This window comes from Patagioenas fasciata, chromosome 4, assembly GCF_037038585.1.
Source record: "Patagioenas fasciata isolate bPatFas1 chromosome 4, bPatFas1.hap1, whole genome shotgun sequence".
NCBI classification, from domain to species: Eukaryota; Metazoa; Chordata; class Aves; order Columbiformes; family Columbidae; genus Patagioenas; species Patagioenas fasciata.
Window position 1 is genome coordinate 80,173,141 of NC_092523.1, and position 16,860 is coordinate 80,190,000.

Genomic DNA, 16,860 nt, shown 5'->3' on the forward strand with positions numbered 1-16,860 from the left:
GGGCCCAGCGCAAGATGTCGGCGCAGGGGGACTGCGAGTTCCTGGTGAAGCGCGCCCGGGAGCTGGTGCCCGGGGACCTGTGGGCGGCCAAGGCCTGGCTCATCACGGCGCGGAGCCTCTACCCCGCCGACTTCAACATCCAGGTAAGCGGCGCCGCCGCACCGCCGCTATTTAAGGGCGCGGCGCTCCCCCACACGGCCTTGCGGCGGGCGCCGCCTGACTGGCTGGTGCTTCGACCAATGGGGGTGGAGGGGCGGGGCCGGCGGTTGCCGCGGTGACGGGGACGCGGCGGTGCCTGCGATGGCGCCGTTCACAGAATCACCGAATGTCAGGGATCTGAAGGGACCTGGAAAGCTCATCCAGTGCAATCCCCCCATGGAGCAGGAACACCCAGCTGAGGTTCCACAGGAAGGTGTCCAGGCGGGTTTGAATGTCTGCAGAGAAGGAGACTCCACAACCTCCTTGGGCAGCCTGGGCCAGGCTCTGCCACCCTCACCATGAACAAGTTTCTTCTCAAATTTAAATGGAACCTCCTGTGTTCCAGTTTGCACCCATTGCCCCTTGTCCTGTCACTGGTTGTCACCGAGAAGAGCCTGGCTCCATCCTCCTGACACTCAGCCTTTATATATCTGTAAACATGAATGAGTCCCCCCTCAGTCTCCTCTTCTCCAGCTCCAGAGCCCCAGCTCCCTCAGCCTTTCCTCACACGGGAGATGCTCCACTCCCTCCAGCATCTTGGTGGCTGCGTTGGACTCTCTCCAGCAGTTCCCTGTCCTTCTGGAACTGAGGGGCCACAACTGGACACAATATTCCAGATGTGGTCTCACGGTTTCCTGCGCTACGTGGCAGCACCAGCAGCGGGGCCCGGCCTGCGGCACAGAGAAGCTTCTTGTGTTAGCACGTGATGAAATATTTGGGTTTGCTGTTGCAAAGAAATAGTCATTTCTAATAGGGATTTCAAGTAATTCTCTTGCCTGTGGTTTTCATAATGCCGTGAGGTTTCGCTCTGCATTTGACTGGAAGCAAAACCTGGTCAAAGAACTCTCTGAGTTCTCACTAAGGTTCTTATTTGTCTAAAAATAAAGCCAGCATATTAATATTAGATTACTCACATTATTATACAGAAGTTTACGCGTAATTTAATGTGTGATTAGGCAGTCTAACCTCTTAATTCCTACAGCAAATGCTGCAGTCCTTTCCGTTACTGTGATTCAGACTGCTGTGGCAAACCGGGGATGTTTTTTTTTAGCGTGGAAGGACTAATGTGGTTGATAAATGTTCTGTTCTCTTGCAGTACGAGATGTACACGATTGAGAGGAATGCCGAGCGCACAGCGTCTGCGGGCCGGCTGCTCTACGACATGTAAGTCATGGAGCCGTGGCTCTACACTCGCGCCAGGTGCTTGTTCCCATAAACCTCAGACTTGCCAAAGACATAATGTGAGTGTTCTTGCAAGTCCGTGTGGATAAATTAAGCAGAAAAGGTCTTATTAATTAAAACGAAATAACGAAAAGGGGGGTTTATTTTCCATTTGCCCACGCACATTCTTTCACAGGGAGGTTTTGCCCTGGAAACAGATTTTGAGATCACGGTGCATTCCTCGCCTCAAACTTCATTACAGGTTTGTGAACTTCCCCGACCAGCCTGCTGTGTGGAGGGAGATCAGCGTTATTACGGCGGCGTTAAGGAATGACTCGCAGGACAAGCAGACACAGTTTTTGAGAGGTGAGGCTTGCTCAGCTCAGCCTGTCGGCCTTAGGAAGGACAGAGGGACAGGAGGAGCTGGTTCCCATTGCTTGGTCGCTGGTAGGGGCAGACTGAGCCTGCCAGAACAAAAAGCACTGAGAAAAGAGGTTCCGTAGGGAACATGTGGAATGGGAATTAGGAATCATCATCTCTGACTGCAGAGAACAACGAATGATCGTAAAAATGGGCTGAATTTATACGTATGAAGTGAGGGTGATGAAAATTAAGTGAGCAGAAAGTCTTGGCAAGCACAGGCGGTTTTGCAAGCAGGATCTGCACCTGCCAGCCTACAACCTGCCCTCTGAAGATTCACTGCAGAAGCTCTAAAGATGAGCAGCTCGTAACTCGGCACACGGGCTGTTCCGCTTAAGGAAACATTTGCTTTTTCGTGGGTTGTGTTTATTTTTTGGAGAGAGTACATGTAACTTACAGGGAGAATCTTTTGGTTTCTTTTCGTTGTCTCACTGGAAGTTCAAATAGAAAAGGTACCTTTTGATGATGAAGTATTAATTGCAGGAGTGGGATGTAAGTAAATGAATAACAAAAAATCTTGAAGAAGCAGCTTAAAATGTCAAATACTTAAATATTTTCAGTATCCCACTCGTCAGCACTCTTACTTGTTGAGCAAGCTCCATGCACCCAGTTAAACACAGATCAATATTCACATGGTGTTCTCTGAAAGAAACAGCTGTTTTCCCAGGCATAGATCATAAAAGCCAAAAACGTACAAGGCAGTCTCTCTCCCTGTCCGTGGCAAATGGTATGGACCAGTCTGTAACCCTTTGGCAGTCACCTCTACAATTCAGACAGTGAGTCAAACGCTTTCTTCTTTTAAAGGCTTATTTGAAACCCTCCCTGGGCGAGTGCAGTGTGAGATGTTACTGAAGGCCACAGAGCAGTGTTTTAACACCCTGGAAAGGGCAGAAATGCTCCTGCTGCTTCTGCGACGCTTCCCAGAGACCGTGGTGCAACACGGGGTAAGAGCACACACTCCCAGTAACTGTTCAGGACATCGCCATTCTGTTTCTTGAGATTTTGCCTACCTGTGTTTAATTTCCCCGGGTGAGGAGGTGGGTCCTTTTCACTCTTGTTGAGTTGCGGTTCATTGTTCAGATCGCTGCACCTTGAGGTCACCACCAGGAAAGAACTGGGCAGCAAACAAACGGAAGCAAATAGAACTTTGTGTTGTGTTTTGTTTTGGAAATGCAAACAGTACTCTTTGCAGGCTGCTCCAGGGTTTGATTTCCCCCTCTGCTTGCACAGGTGGGCCTTGGAGAGTCATTGTTAGAGGCTGAAAGTATCGAAGACCAAGAATCCCCAGTGAATTGCTTCAGAAAGTTATTTGGTAAGAAGATATTCACGTTCTTGGTTTATTACACAACTTTACAGTACGGCAGTAAGGTTCTGAGGTCAGTAAACTGCTTTCAGGATACTGTGAGTAGAAAACCGCTTTAGCCAGAAGGGGCCCCGGCCACATGAGGCCAGGCCAAGCGTATGGGACCAATTGTTATCGCCCTCATTCGTGTGAGGTTCGGGGTCATCCTCTGTCCACCAGCGATGGAGGCTTCATTTTGCTGATCGAGAAACCTTGCAGAGGACAAACAGAACAAAAAACCCCACAAACCTAAAGGATTTTTTGGTTTGTTTTCTATTTTAGTTTGTGATGTTCTTCCTCTGATCATTAACAACCCCGATGTTCGTCTTCCTGCCAGCTTGTTATATAAATACCTGAATAAAGCAGCGGAATTTTATATTAACTATGTAACTAGATCTACGCAGACAGAAAGCCAATATCAAGGTAAGAATATTCTCACAAAATCAGCCTTTCGTAGATATATTTTAGTATTACTGAAGCGAGGCCCATAATGAAGAGTGCATTACTTTTCTGTAATGTATCCGGTAGACAAAGATCAATAACAGTATTTGATGTTTCTTAGTTCTTTTACATCAAAATACATCATGATGCTTCACTGTGTGTACTGAGAGGTAGGAGAAAATGTCCCAGATGTCCTTACCCAGCCTGGCACCTCTGGTATGCCCCCGCTTCCCGTTACCTTCTTGGGAAAGAAGGGTCACCCTGACAGCTCAGGTGTACATTTTACACGTCCCCTCCTTGAAAATAAACCAGTTGCTTTGGGTTCCTTACAAAGAGAAGAACGTGCCTGCTCCCCCAGGTTCGCAGGACTCCTCCGATATCCTGTCCCCAAGCAAGCGCTCTCAGAAATACGTGATCGACGGCCTGACAGAGAAATCCTCGCAGATCACAGACCCGTGGGAGAGGCTGTTCAAAATCCTCTCCGTGGTGGGGATGAGGTGCGAGTGGCAAATGGATAAGGGACGAAGGTGAGAAAGGTGTACTTCTCTACATGCTGCTTCTCAAGGAGAACTTGGCTTTTTAATGATTAAGGAGGTGGGTTGAAGGATTTTAACCTGCGTTTCAATTCAGTGCAGTTTTTCTTTCAAGACCATACAACTTCCTCAGCCAAAACATGAAATTTTCCATATTCTCTATGCGTTCTTCCCTTTCCTTTTGGAGTCTGTGTAACAAATTGAATTATTATTGGCTCTCTTCCTCAGAAGTTACGGTGATATTTTGCACCGAATGAAGGACCTGTGCAGATACATCAGTAACTTCGACAGCGACGCACACGCTAAATATAAGAATCAAGTCGTGTATTCCACGATGTTGGTCTTCTTCAAGAACGCGTTCCAGTACGTCAGCAACATCCAGCCCTCGCTCTTCCAGGGTCAGTTTCTAATGGTTCAGAGCTGCTCCCAGCACCCACGGCCGGTCTGCGTGCACGGCCAGGGCTGCAAAGTTATTTGTAATCTATTTTATAAAACCAAACAGGAAAAGATTTCCTGCATTTCACAAGCTTCCAACTTGGATATTTTTTTTTTGGTATAGTTTAACCGTGATCTTTTAAGTGTGCTTTGCACATCAATCGTTAAGTAATTAAGGAGTAGTTTGTAAACGGAACATGTAAAATGTGAATGTTACCTGTGGCTTTTCCTGCCCCCTCCAGTCTGTGGGCTTGGGGTTAATCGGGTTCCTTGGAACACATGGATTGCTTCTTCCGTGTTAAAGCGCACGTTTCCAGGCCGAACCAGCACAAAGCGTGCTGAGACGGCAGAGCACGGGCCCTGCGCTGCCGCTTTCTGGCACCCTCCTCGTCTGCCGACAGCAGAAGATTGCCAAGGCAATTTTTACTCATTGCTGCTTTAGCATTAGAGCCCAGCGGTATCCAGAGCCTTTCATATCCTTCCCGTCATCAGGGTTTTTCCTCCTCCTCTCTGGAGGGCTCGCTGTAGGTAAGATGGTGCATGTTTTGGAAGTGTGGCGGGGATAAAAGCCGTCTGCTCCGTAATCCGGCAGCTCCGAGCTTTGATCCGTGACCAAATTCTTCTCGTGCGCACGGACTTGCAAGAAACCTCTTGAGATAAAGCTTTTCAATGCATTTCTGTTCAATAATTCCTCTCTGCCTTGCTGGGGACTCGAGACATAAATGAGGCGATTTGTACTCTGGTAACGGGAAGGCCGCCTGCAGGAGCTGCTATTCGGGCTGATGTTTTTAGGGATTTATTTATAACACCCTATGCTAGAAATCAATTAAAACCTCTGTAAGCTTGCATTCTAGAGCACAGTTTGGCAGAAAAAACCAACACTGCACTTTCTGTGGCCGTGTAACTTGCAGAAATGGCAGAGAAAGTTTGCAGTCCAAGTAAAGGCTGAGGTTAGGCCTGGCTTTGGTTTAGGACTGGAGGTTTTGGAATAAAGGCAGCGTTAATTGCTAAGCATGCCAGGTTGGTTGTTTCTTGTAACGTTAACTTGTGTTAATGGACTCCTTACACGGCACTTTTGGGTAGAGGGGAAAAGTTTAATATGAGTTCCTGTAGGTAAGGGGTGAGATGGATTCTCCTTGCACTAAGCTCTTAAATCAGTTCTTTGCAATTACAAATGAGGCCTCAGTCTCACATCTTTCTGCAAACAGAACAAATGCACATACTGAAAATACGCATCTGCACTATTGTGTAGTCTGGTAGAGATCTGAAAAAGGGAAAACGGATTCATAGATTTCCCCTTTCCTTTCCATTCCTCTGTGTGAGTGTTGCACATCTATATACAGTTTGATCGTGGGAAACGAGAAATAATTTGGGGAAGGAAAACTTTCTCAGTAGTGGCCACATAACGATGTTGCTTGAGATTAAGAAGAGTTGTTCCTATTTTATATAATATGGAATGAAACTTAAGCACTGAGATTGAAATGACACGTGCCAGATCCCCCTGGATGCTCTGGGACAGCACTGGAAGCAGAGTAGAATAAAGCAGAATAGGAGACAAGATTTCAGTTGGATGGGACATACAACGGTCATTAACCCAACCGCCTGACCACGCGCTAAAGCCATCTCCAATTAATTTCTCTTTAAATCCAGGTCCAAATGCCCCAAGCCAAGCCCCACTGATTCTTCTGGAGGACGTGCCCAACGTCTACGGCGACACCGACATCGACCGCAACAAACACATCCACAAAAAGAGGAAACTTGCCGAAGGAAGAGAAAAAACAATGGTAACTTCTCCAGACTTCTTTGTTCATAACAAGAATGGCATTGGTACTGGAGTGCAGGCAATAGTGCTTTTGACACAGATGTAATGGATGCATTTTAGAGCTATCCTGGAATAGCTGTTTATGGCCACAATTTGCAAACAGATTATTTTTTTTTGCTAAAACCAGCAAAACTCAAACCGTTTTTGTAGCAATTGCTGTAGATGTTTATGTGCTGATGTGAATACTGCAACTGCAGAGACTGCAGCAGCTGTTAAAAATGGCAACTATAGCCGCCAGATGTTCTACAGCCAAACCTCCAAATGAGTTGACTCCTCATGACTGGACTGTGAATACATCCAGTTCTTTAATAGTGGAAAACCACTCCTTTAGAGAATCTCTGAGTGATAAACTGTGAAGTGTGTGTGTCCTTTTCAAAGATAATGTGGCTGAAGTGCGGTGGTGGGCCCGAGTGTTTAACAATTAACTCGTTGGGACACCGTTTATCGCACTACACCACTGAGCGTCCTGGTAGCAAACCAGATCATTCTAACATTAAAAGAAGCTAAATGGACAGTCACCTAAAGGCACTTAAACCAGGACCTTGGCATCTCTAGTAGAGAGTTTTCTTGTGTTCAGTGGAAGTTGCATGACTTCAGACTCATGTGAAATAAGTCTAACTGAAGAAGTGACTCTGTGTTTTGCACTGGCTTGTAAGCAGAGCTCGGATGACGAGGATCCTGCCGGGAAGGCGCGGAGCCGCCACATCACAGTGAACAAGGCAGACCTGGCGAACTCCATTGAGGTGCTGGAGAGCTTCAAGCTGGCCAGAGAGAGCTGGGAGCTGCTCTACTCCCTGGAGTCTCTCGACAAAGGTAACGCCGCTGCAGAGCCTCCACACGGCATCGCTGCCCACAAAAGTCACCGTGCTGTTGGTGACATAGAACTCCAGTCACTGGGAATCCTTAAAATGGAATTCACTGTGGGTCCTGACTGTTTTTGATGTAGCCTTGGCAGTTATTGTTTCAACTCTGAATGTTTTCTTCCGGAATTTTTGTTCACTCTTCATGCACCTTTGGTTGTTCACCGGTCAATTCTGGGAGCAGCTTTGACTGAGGGTTGTGCTGATAATCCTGGGTGAGGATGTGCTGGTAATGGCTGCTTTAGGTCAGGCTTAAGACGACATGGCTTTACTGTGTCTCTCCCTTTGTGATAATATCTGCTGTGATAACCTTGAGAACAACATTCTCTTCTACATAGCAGGCAAATAGTGCCACTTAACTGCTTTTACAGGTATTGGACACTATGAAGAGAAAGATAATGAAAATATGCTAGTACACGAAAAGATTATCCGACATTGGAAATATTTCTCACTCTGCCTGTTCTGCGTTTTCGGTTTTCAATTCAGCTATGTGGTTTTTTTTCTAGACAACTGATTTTTAACCTGAATCTGTGAAATACATAGTTTTCTCTTTTCCGTTTTCTTCTCTGACCGTTTGCGCAGAGTTCACCAGAATTTGCCTGTCGTGGAAGACAGACACGTGGCTTTGGCTGAGGATCTTTCTTACAGACATGATCATCTACCAGGTAAGAAAAGTAGAGTAAAACCTGGCGAAAATGACCCCACAACGTGAAGAGCTGTTCTGGTTAGCCAGCTGACCAGTGACCCTTGGGGCGGAATCACGACATTCCTACCCCAGGTAACCGACTCACGAATTTCTCTCCTCGTAGCTGTTTGTTGAGTCCAGCTCGTTTTGGCGTATGGAAAAGATACCCACGCTGGCATTTTGACCAGTACATATATATAGCGATATGGAAGAGAAGTGCCTTTGCTTCGCCTGGCAGTACATTCTACTGGAACGCAATCAGAGAGAAGGAATTTAAAACAGCAGCAGATTTTTAATGTGTCTCAGTTAAAATTTATCCCTCTTCTCAGAAGTTAGGCTGATTGCCCGCTGCTATCTGCAGAACAGAGCTGCTGCTTTGCTGGTTTTCTTTTGGAGGTCTTTTATTTTTGCCTGTAACCGAACACGAGCTATTGCAAACTTTATTCGACTAAGTAAAGCAATGATTAACTCTGAGGAGTGTTAGAAGTGTGATTTCATAGACAGGCTTTTTAAAGCAGAATTGTGCTCATCGCCCCGCACTGCTGCACACAGCACATCGCTGGAGGGTCTTCTGCTCCAGTCAGATTTTAAAGCCCTGTTACTCGGACACCCCGTTTGAAAGCTTTCTGTAAAGGATTTTTTCTCTCTATGCCCCAAGCCATTGTACACAGAAGACTCTAATGCTGTCTTTTTCTATCTTATGTTTAAAGGGACAATACAAAAAGGCAATTAGCAGCCTGCATCACTTGGCAGCTCTTCAGGGCTCTCACTCTCCACAGCAAATGACAGGACAAGGATCCCTGGAGAATCAGAGAGCGCTGATCCAGTTAGCAACGTGCCACTTCGCCCTCGGAGAGTACCGGGTGCGTACGGCATTCCACACGCGGCCCTTCGTCATCCAGCCCTGCGCCTCCCCTTTGTTGTCTTCCTCGGCACGTTCTCATTAGCCCATGGGCAGTTCTTGTTAGCCCAACTCGAACGGGTGTCCAGCTGGCAAACCTGTGCTGCGCTCCGCCACCTCTCACTGTCCCTGAGCATCGTTCTGATCTCGTCTGTTTGGTAGTTCTGACTTGGGAGGCGTAGTTATGATTTTCCACACCTTCAAGCGTTTGAGTTGTCTGTAAATGTAACCGTAAATTTGAATTGCTTTACATCTTGAGAGGAGAATTCTTGGGCAGAGGCTCCATGTGGCACAGGCAAGAAAAGGTTTCTAGAAAAGAAACTTCTGTGATTGTCTTGCTCAAAATAATCAGTTATCAAGTGACAGTATAAGAGACTCCAGAACAATATTGTCAGGCCTGACCTCTGAACTTGCTTTACCTTTGCAATACAGATTTTGTGCATTTAATATTCCAGGAGTGCCGGGCGGTTTGAGCCCGTGTGGGCACCACCAAGAAAGGCTGAGTCTCTTAGGCCCCAACACCATCCCAGCGCTACAGACAAGGCTTTGTCCCTTCCAGTTGGAAATGGGATTATATATCCCCACAGGCCTCTTACTGTCTCTAGGAAATAGCATTAAAAATGTATAGCGTTCCTGTCATGCTGTCAAATTGCCGTTTTCCTATTTTTACCATGGACAGAACGAGCTTTTAAACCTGTTCAAAGAATTCATTTGCAAACTTAATCCTCCAAAATCAAATAGTATTTGATTCTAGTTGTATCCATTTTACGCTCTTGAAATGAAGGATGCCAAAACATATCTTTGCACCATTAAAATGACGTTTGTAGGCTCTCCGGGATTGTTCAGTGCCATTCCGTATCACAGCTCTGTCTCTGCTCCACCACACTAAGTCACACATTAAGTCCACTGAAGTTCTAGCAGGGAATTTTGTGGTAGTTCTTGTCTTTTGCTGTGTCTGAAATATTTAATCACTATTAATATATCTTAAGAACTTTAATTTAAACTTAGCATCATCATCTCTCTCGTCTTGGTACAGCAAACATGTGAGAAAGTGCTTGACCTCATGTGCTGTATTTTACTTCCAATACAAGAAGGAGGGAAAGTACAAGAGGAGCAACCTAAAGTCAAGTCTAAATTCAGGAAAGGTATGGAGCTTTTACTACCCTAAACTCGGTGTCAGCATCATTTCAGCTGGTGCGTTTCGCTGGAGTATACCATTATTGTCTTTTCGTATTACGAAAAAGGAGGAAGTTGCCCTCTGGTTACTGCGAGTGGTTTTCCTGCGGGTACCTGTTACTGTCTGGTGGTGACAAGGTCCTACCACAGCAAAAGGGAAACGAAGAAAAGCTTTTGAATCATGTAACTTCATGTTTTGAGTAATTTATAATTTATCTTCAAAGTTTCCCATCTCTGCTTGAAATGAGGTGACTGTGGATGCGTTTTTCTCCATTCTAATGTATTTCAAGAAGCGCCTGATGAAGTGTTTTGTGGCAGGGTCCGACCTGAAGCTGTGGCCGTGCACCAGCAGAGCCATCATGCCGTACTGCCTGCACCTCCTCCTGGCCTGCTTCAAGGTGAGCTCTGCTCAAGGCTCCGCCTCCTCTTGTGCTCTCAGGCCTGGCTTATGTCGCCGAGTCCCGAAACTGGCTGGGCCTCAAGGGCTTCTCAGCCTGCTGTGCTTGTGGAGGGGCTTCTTTCTGAGTGGGGGGGAGTGTTAATGGAGGAGGGTTTGTTCTCTGTTTTCTCTCTTCTGTTTGGTTTAGTTTTGGGCAGAGGAAATAGTTTAATGTCCAAATATTTTGGTCTGTATTCGGACTTCCCTTATAGGCGAGTGGAGAACATGGTATTTTGGCTGGAAATTTCCAGCCGGTTTTAAATGTATATATTAGTGCAGGATGAAATACACTCCTAAAGAACTTTGCCCAGACATAGGTGAGATCGATCGCGCGTATTTACAAAAGCAACACGTCTTTCCCGCTTGTCCCGCTGTCCTTTCCCCGAAGCTGCGGGCGTTCACGGACAGCAGGGACGACATGGCGCTGGGCCACGTGGTGGTTCTGCTGCAGCACGAGTGGCCGCGCGGGGAGAACCTGTTCCTGAAAGCCATCAACAAAATCTGCCAGCAAGGAAACTTCCAGTACGAGAACTTCTTCAACTACGTCACGAGTATCCTTTCTCTAGCCTAGAACGTGGTGCACACCCCAAACTGTCTGCGGGGGCGTTGAAAACGCTGTTCGATACTTTCAGCAGCAGCTCTTCTCCACAAATCACACTCTTTTTATTCCCATAGCACGCCAGCCTCTTGTGATAGGTCAGATTTTGGGGTTAAGATAATGAGCTGTGTCAAAGCCCGTCCAAAGCGTGTCTGATTCCTGCGGTCTGAGAGCTGACATCTGCTTTGCTCAGCGCACACACACACAGTTTAATGTTTAAGCCATGGGCCCCAGGAGGCAGGTGCTCCAACTCCTACCTGAGACAAGTGGGAAAACCCTGGTGTTAAAGGAGGGCGAAAAAAAGAAAGAAAAGGTGAATAAGGGACCACAATAAACTGCGTGTGCCACCATGGGGTGTCTCCTGTCCCAGCCCCGCGCTACCTTCATACCATGCAAGGCAGGAAAAGAAAGGAAAACAACCAGGGAATATGTGTGGAGTGATGAGCTTGCTTTACCTCTGTCCGGCTGTACGGAGAAAGAGAGAAATAAAGAAAATGAATTGACTGATGTGTGCATTTTGCACTTTAAAAAAGCCATTTCCCATGAGTTTGTGCAGGGTGAGGAATACACACTGTGCTGATGTTTCAATAGCTGCTGGCTTGGAGCGTCCTTTCAGCAGGGATGGGACGGATAAGGAATGTCCTCTCTCACTTTTTCCCCACTCAAATCTTTAACGTTTTCTTCAGATATTGATATGTTGGAGGAGTTTGCTTACTTAAGAACACAGGAAGGAGGGAAGATTCATCTGGAATTGCTGCCAAATCAAGCAATGTTGATCAAGTAAGGATAAAAAAGCATTTAGTGTTTTCTTTGGAAGAAAAAAAGGGGTGTTGTAGTTGTCTTTGCTTTCGTGAAATCTTCTGGACTGTGGGTTTGACGGATCTTTGAGCTTAAATGGAAGGAGCTGGCTGAGGAGTTCAAATAAGGCCAGGAGGTTCTTCTTCTGACTCCTGCTGAACTGTACATTTCATTTTGGGGGTTCATCAACTTTAAGCTTTTAGTTGTACAGACCTTTGTTGCATTTGCTTTAGGACGATTCATATTAAAGTGAAAACAGTTTTGCTTTTTCAGGCAGACACTTGCACTTTGCAAGCATTCTTGAAATAATGAGGCACAGGTACAAAGTGGTCTGGAATGATTGTGCTGAACAGTGATGTTGAACAGAAAACACTGTTTGTTGTAAACAAGGCTATGAAAGACCACAAAGGATGAAAAACCTGGGAACAAACATTGATTAAATTACACTCCAGGTAAACTCTAATAGCAGCTCACCTCTTGCTACCCACTGAACAAGTTTATTCTGCTTAGCTCATTACGAGATGCTGAAGGAAATTAATAATACGGATTAACTTCCTAAGTGTTCTTAGTTTGGAGTCAAGGCTGAACAAGAATCTGCTGTGGGGCTCAGTGGCAGAATGTTTGCAATATCCTGGTGGTTGTTTATTAGAACCTGGGGTATTTTAGTTCGTAAGACAACATAATTGCGGAAGTTTGTGGGAATTCCAGTTTGGGGCAGTGTGTTCTGGTTCTTCACTTTCTCACTAGAAATGGGGGGATTTTTTTAAAAACCGGGAGCCTAACATCAGAGAACCAGATCCAAATCTGTGCCAGTCAATAGATTTTCCAGAGTCCAGGTAACCAACGCTAAAATGAGATAGTAGGTGTAATTAAAGAAGAAATACAGGTGCTTAATTATGTGACCGAGCTTTATCTTTCAAGCTGTAGCTTTTCCAAGTCTTACCCTTGCTCTGTGTCACTGCTCGTAACCCGCTGGGTGAGAACAGGAACCGGGGAGCGCTGCCACGGCGACGTTCGGTAAAGAGCTTTGTCAGCCAGAGGGCTCCGCGCTGCAGACCACGCTCCGTAACTTCTCAGCTGCCGTCCCAAGTTGGTTGTAGCAGTTCAGCACCATCTCCCTGCCTCCCGGCTTTATTTTGATTGGCGTGGTAGCACTTACTGACTCTTCTGACCCCCCCCATCAGGAAGTAGGTGGTGAGCAGCCTTTCTAGGAAGACAAAAATCTCCCTCCAACCTTTTGCCCAGTGGTTTGTTTGTGGAACGATGGAAATGCTTGCAGAAGAGAGGCCCGTTTTCTTTGTGCTTCTTGAACCGAAACGGCCAGATGTCCCCGTCCAGCTCAAAAGGCCACGTGTGGCTGAGCCACGTAGGACAGGAAGGACATCATGAGCGGGACGCTGGGAGGGAGCGCTGAGGGCAGTCGGCTGATGGGAGATGCCGCCGGCTCCCCTGGTACCCGGACGGTTTTTGGCTGGTGTCTCCCACCCGTGTGGACCTCGGCAGCATCCCTGCCTCCCCTGGGGTTTTAGAGAAGCCCTGTTTCTTGTTTTCCCTTACAGTAAGTGCCTGGTAGGCTCTAAAGCTGCAGACTGCTTGTCATCTTTCAAAATTCTCACCAGTCCTGGTATGGTTTGATTTTTTTTTATTAAGAGCTTTTTATTTCATGACTTCCAGGACATTTTCTCCTCAAGTGGATTCCACATTCTTCTTCCAGTACTTTTCCTCAGTACCTTATACTTTATAGGAAATGATATATTCATTTTCCTGAACCCAGGAAAGCCAACTGCAGTGTGGTTTTCCGAAGCTGAAGGAAGATATTGGAAGCCTGCAGACTTGTTATCGGGTCCTGCAAAACACAGATCCTCCCTTTCCCTTTGCTTGTGTCCATTGTGGGAAGACGAGGGCCCACGGTCAGGGTTTAACCGGTGATACAGCCAGCTCGTTCTGTTGGCAGGGTTGAGAATTCTGCCATGAGCTACGAGTTCAGCCCTCAAGTGCTTTTGAGCTCGGTTTTAGGCAAGCCCGGGTTCACAGTTTTCCTGATTTCAGTGGTAATAGCAGCAGTGTTAGCCAGCAGCCTTACAGAGGAAAAGAACAATATGCAAGATATGGCTGATTCATATGTGCTCCTGCTTTTTATTTATCTTAGTCTGATTAGTCAGATCTTAGTCTAATTAGTCTGATCTTAGTCTACCAAACGCTGTGTAAACTCAATGTGGAAGGTGTTGAGTGTTCTGCCTCTGCTCACATTCCCGTCTCATCTCTCCTTGGGGCCAGAGGAGGAGAATCTGGGACTGAAGTGGAACTGAGTATCTCAGAAGTGTAATTTTTAGTCTGGGTGTGTTTAGTTCTGACTGCAGACCTTGCGAACAGTAATGGAAATGCAGTTGTGCAGAATCCCCTTCGCAAACATCTGTCAGCCTGGGGGCAGTAACACTGTGCTGTTCCCTTGTATTTCCTGCTCCCGTGTCCATTTTTGCAAGCACTGGACTCATTCGTGCCAAGAACTCTTGAAAAATTCCCTCAATTGATTGAAAAATTCTTGTGAATATTTTATTTCAGGTTAGATTGAATAATTCCTGTGAGTGTTTAATTTCAGGTTATTGTAGAGTGTTTCTGCACTACTAAAATGCCCTTCTTTATTTGACTTCTATAACCATAGCTCACCATCCGTGTTCATTAATAAATTATAGATATTAACCAAAACGCCCACCTGGTAGGCACCTGACACAGCATTATAGGAACATAAACGTCAGTCTTGCTTCTCTGCTCCCTTCTGAGCACCCACAGGGGTGAACAAAGCACTCGGTGCTTGGGTGTCTCCTAAGATTTGGGTGACATTGTGACACTAGGCTTCTCTAGACCAAGTTTCTCATTTCTCCTTAGGTGGGGCATTGAATCTGCTGTAGGCTGGAGGTCTGAGGTTGTCAGCCCGTGTTATAGGCAGCACACGGAGATAAGGACTTAATTTCACCATTTTTTGGCTAAAGCACCTTTTGGCAGCTAATTCATGTGGTCACCTCAAACGGGAGGCCGCTCTGAGGGAGCATTTGTGCTCTGACACTGCACCGTCCTCTAGCAGCCGTTTTTGTGTGCGGTTTGAGTTGGAAAAGGTGACAAAGGCCACCTGTGAGCTAAAGAAAAGCTACTTGTGCAACCTGCAACACACACCGACTTGGCCGCTACCCGCTGTGCATGCACGTGGCTTGGGCTCAGCAGCACATCCCGTAGCTCCACGCCGTGGGCTCTCCCGCTGCCCTTTGCCCCAGCATAACCGTCCAAAAATAGCGATATCTATATATATATGTATTTAGACCACAGTGGCAGAACAGCCTTGCGATGAAGTCTGGGGATATTTGCATGTTTGACGCTGTGAGGTCCTTGGGCTGCTCACGTTGCTCCGTGGTCTCATCCTCGTCCTTTCTCGCTCCTGTATCTGGAGTTGTTTTGCACTGGGGTGGGTGGCGTGTGGGTGTTTGAATGCTGCTGTTTGCTGTTTTTTAAAGGACTTCTAGCCCTCCCCTGGGGTTACTGCAGCAGGAATTCATACCTGTGCTACAGCCCAGCATACAGACTGCTGACAGGTACCGAGTGGAAACCCCGCTCATGGTGTGCTGTGTTTTGTCAACATGTTTTACTGCCCATGGTTTTCAGCAATTTGTTACTCGGTATTTTTCTTTCTCTTTTGTTTTTTTCTCCATTTGTGCCCACATTGCCTGGCAAGCCATGTTGTTCTATTATAACATTTCTTTTTCTTTTTCCCATAAGTTGCCAGTATCCGTCTCCTTTCAATTTTAATAAACACTGTTGAATTTAAACAAAAACATAGAAATCCCCCCAAAATGACACTGATGTCCAATCACATATTAGCAAGCATATAACCCCCTTTTTTCCCAAGCCCATTTGTAACTACTTTTCTCCCTTTTGGTTGTTCTGAATTGTGGTTTCAGATTTAATGCCACACATCATCAGAAGCGCTGCGGGCTCGCTCAGCAGCTCTAGGCTGCATATTCTCCTTTGGGGTTTAACCAACCATAGCACTCAGCTGCCAGCGATGTTTAAAACAGTGAAGATGGAAAAAAGGGCGTATCCCATAAACTCTGAACATTCTGGAGTATTTTCTGTGCCGTTTTCACGCAGCCCAGCAGCCCCAGGCTGGTGCTCAGTAGCCCCTTTGCCCTGCCCAGAGCTCGCAGAGCTCTCGCTGGTGGGCAGAGAGGGAGCGATGGGGACAGAACTCCAGTCTCTCCTCAAACGCTGGACTTGCTGCTGTGAGTGGAAGGTGGGGTGGTATTGCTGATGAGCCTAATTCCTGGACTTGGCCCTTTTACGTTTCCAGCATCTCTGGGTTGGCACAGACGCCCTCGCCCTTTATTGTTTTTAATTTCGTTTCTTTCAGTGTATTTGCTGGGGTTGGTCCAGCTCTTCCCTTCTGAACTGTGACTCAGGACTTGTCTCAACATAAGCAGTTAGACTTTTCTCTCTAATTTATGCTGCTCCCGTAGTAGTGCTAGGGCTTTCATTTCAGGGCGTATCTTTTGCCTCCACGTAGGGCTTGCAGGTAGATGTTACAAAGTCTTGGTCTGGTGCCTCCAGGTCTGGACCAGTACAAGTAAAGCGTAGAGCTCTGGTGCTGCAGAACATTGTTTTAAGAACAAGACTTCAGGTATTGAGTGCTGCTGGCCAGCGTGAGGACAAAGACCTGTTCATAAGAATGGCCTTTAACAGGGCAATATCCCAGGCTTTTTCCCAGCCAGCATCGCTTTAGCTTGTTCTGTTTAAAAATGAGCCCTCACATCCTGAACTTGTGCTCAGAATAAACGTAATCCCTGCCAGGGGTCCAGCGTCTCCACAGGGGACACAAGAGGCTTCTATTGATGCACCCTCCCAGCCTGGCTGACTCTGGGCTTTGTGCTGGCCTGGGAAGTGTCCGCTTGCCTTTCCTTAGTCCAAGAGCGACCGGTGCCGCAGGATTCTCTAGCAGGGTTTTCAGCTCCTTCCTGCCCTCTCCTCTGGTCCAAGGTGCCCTCTGCTCTGGGCAGCAGCCGTCT

At 46.7% G+C, this 16,860-nt stretch overlaps 2 protein-coding genes across 8 annotated transcripts in view; one reads left to right on the forward strand and one right to left on the reverse strand.

The window, feature by feature from the left end:
- Positions 1-8: 8 nt before the first annotated feature.
- The window catches only part of INTS10 (integrator complex subunit 10), a 17,678-nt gene continuing 826 nt past the window's right edge, over positions 9-16,860 (forward strand). The window contains exons 1-17 of one of the 4 annotated variants that reach the window (XM_065836276.2): positions 9-143; positions 1,295-1,362; positions 1,622-1,725; positions 2,584-2,723; positions 3,010-3,091; positions 3,404-3,544; positions 3,921-4,089; positions 4,324-4,493; positions 6,181-6,314; positions 7,009-7,165; positions 7,795-7,877; positions 8,608-8,760; positions 9,835-9,943; positions 10,293-10,372; positions 10,802-10,964; positions 11,698-11,791; positions 15,316-15,393. In XM_065836276.2, coding sequence (XP_065692348.1) covers positions 15-143; positions 1,295-1,362; positions 1,622-1,725; positions 2,584-2,723; positions 3,010-3,091; positions 3,404-3,544; positions 3,921-4,089; positions 4,324-4,493; positions 6,181-6,314; positions 7,009-7,165; positions 7,795-7,877; positions 8,608-8,760; positions 9,835-9,943; positions 10,293-10,372; positions 10,802-10,964; positions 11,698-11,791; positions 15,316-15,393 — 2,054 coding nt within the window. In that variant the 5' untranslated portion in view covers positions 9-14. The remainder of the gene's footprint in view (positions 144-1,294; positions 1,363-1,621; positions 1,726-2,583; positions 2,724-3,009; positions 3,092-3,403; positions 3,545-3,920; positions 4,090-4,323; positions 4,494-6,180; positions 6,315-7,008; positions 7,166-7,794; positions 7,878-8,607; positions 8,761-9,834; positions 9,944-10,292; positions 10,373-10,801; positions 10,965-11,697; positions 11,792-15,315; positions 15,394-16,860) is intronic. The other 3 variants (XM_065836277.2, XM_065836278.2, XM_065836279.2) reach the window with 3 other exon arrangements.
- The window catches only part of HGSNAT (heparan-alpha-glucosaminide N-acetyltransferase), a 25,907-nt gene continuing 23,395 nt past the window's right edge, over positions 14,349-16,860 (reverse strand). For all 4 annotated transcript variants that reach the window (XM_071808276.1, XM_071808277.1, XM_065836285.2 and 1 more), the window contains one exon: positions 14,349-16,860. This exon is cut by the window's right edge and continues 1,994 nt beyond it. The gene's annotated coding sequence lies outside the window, so the exon portion shown is untranslated.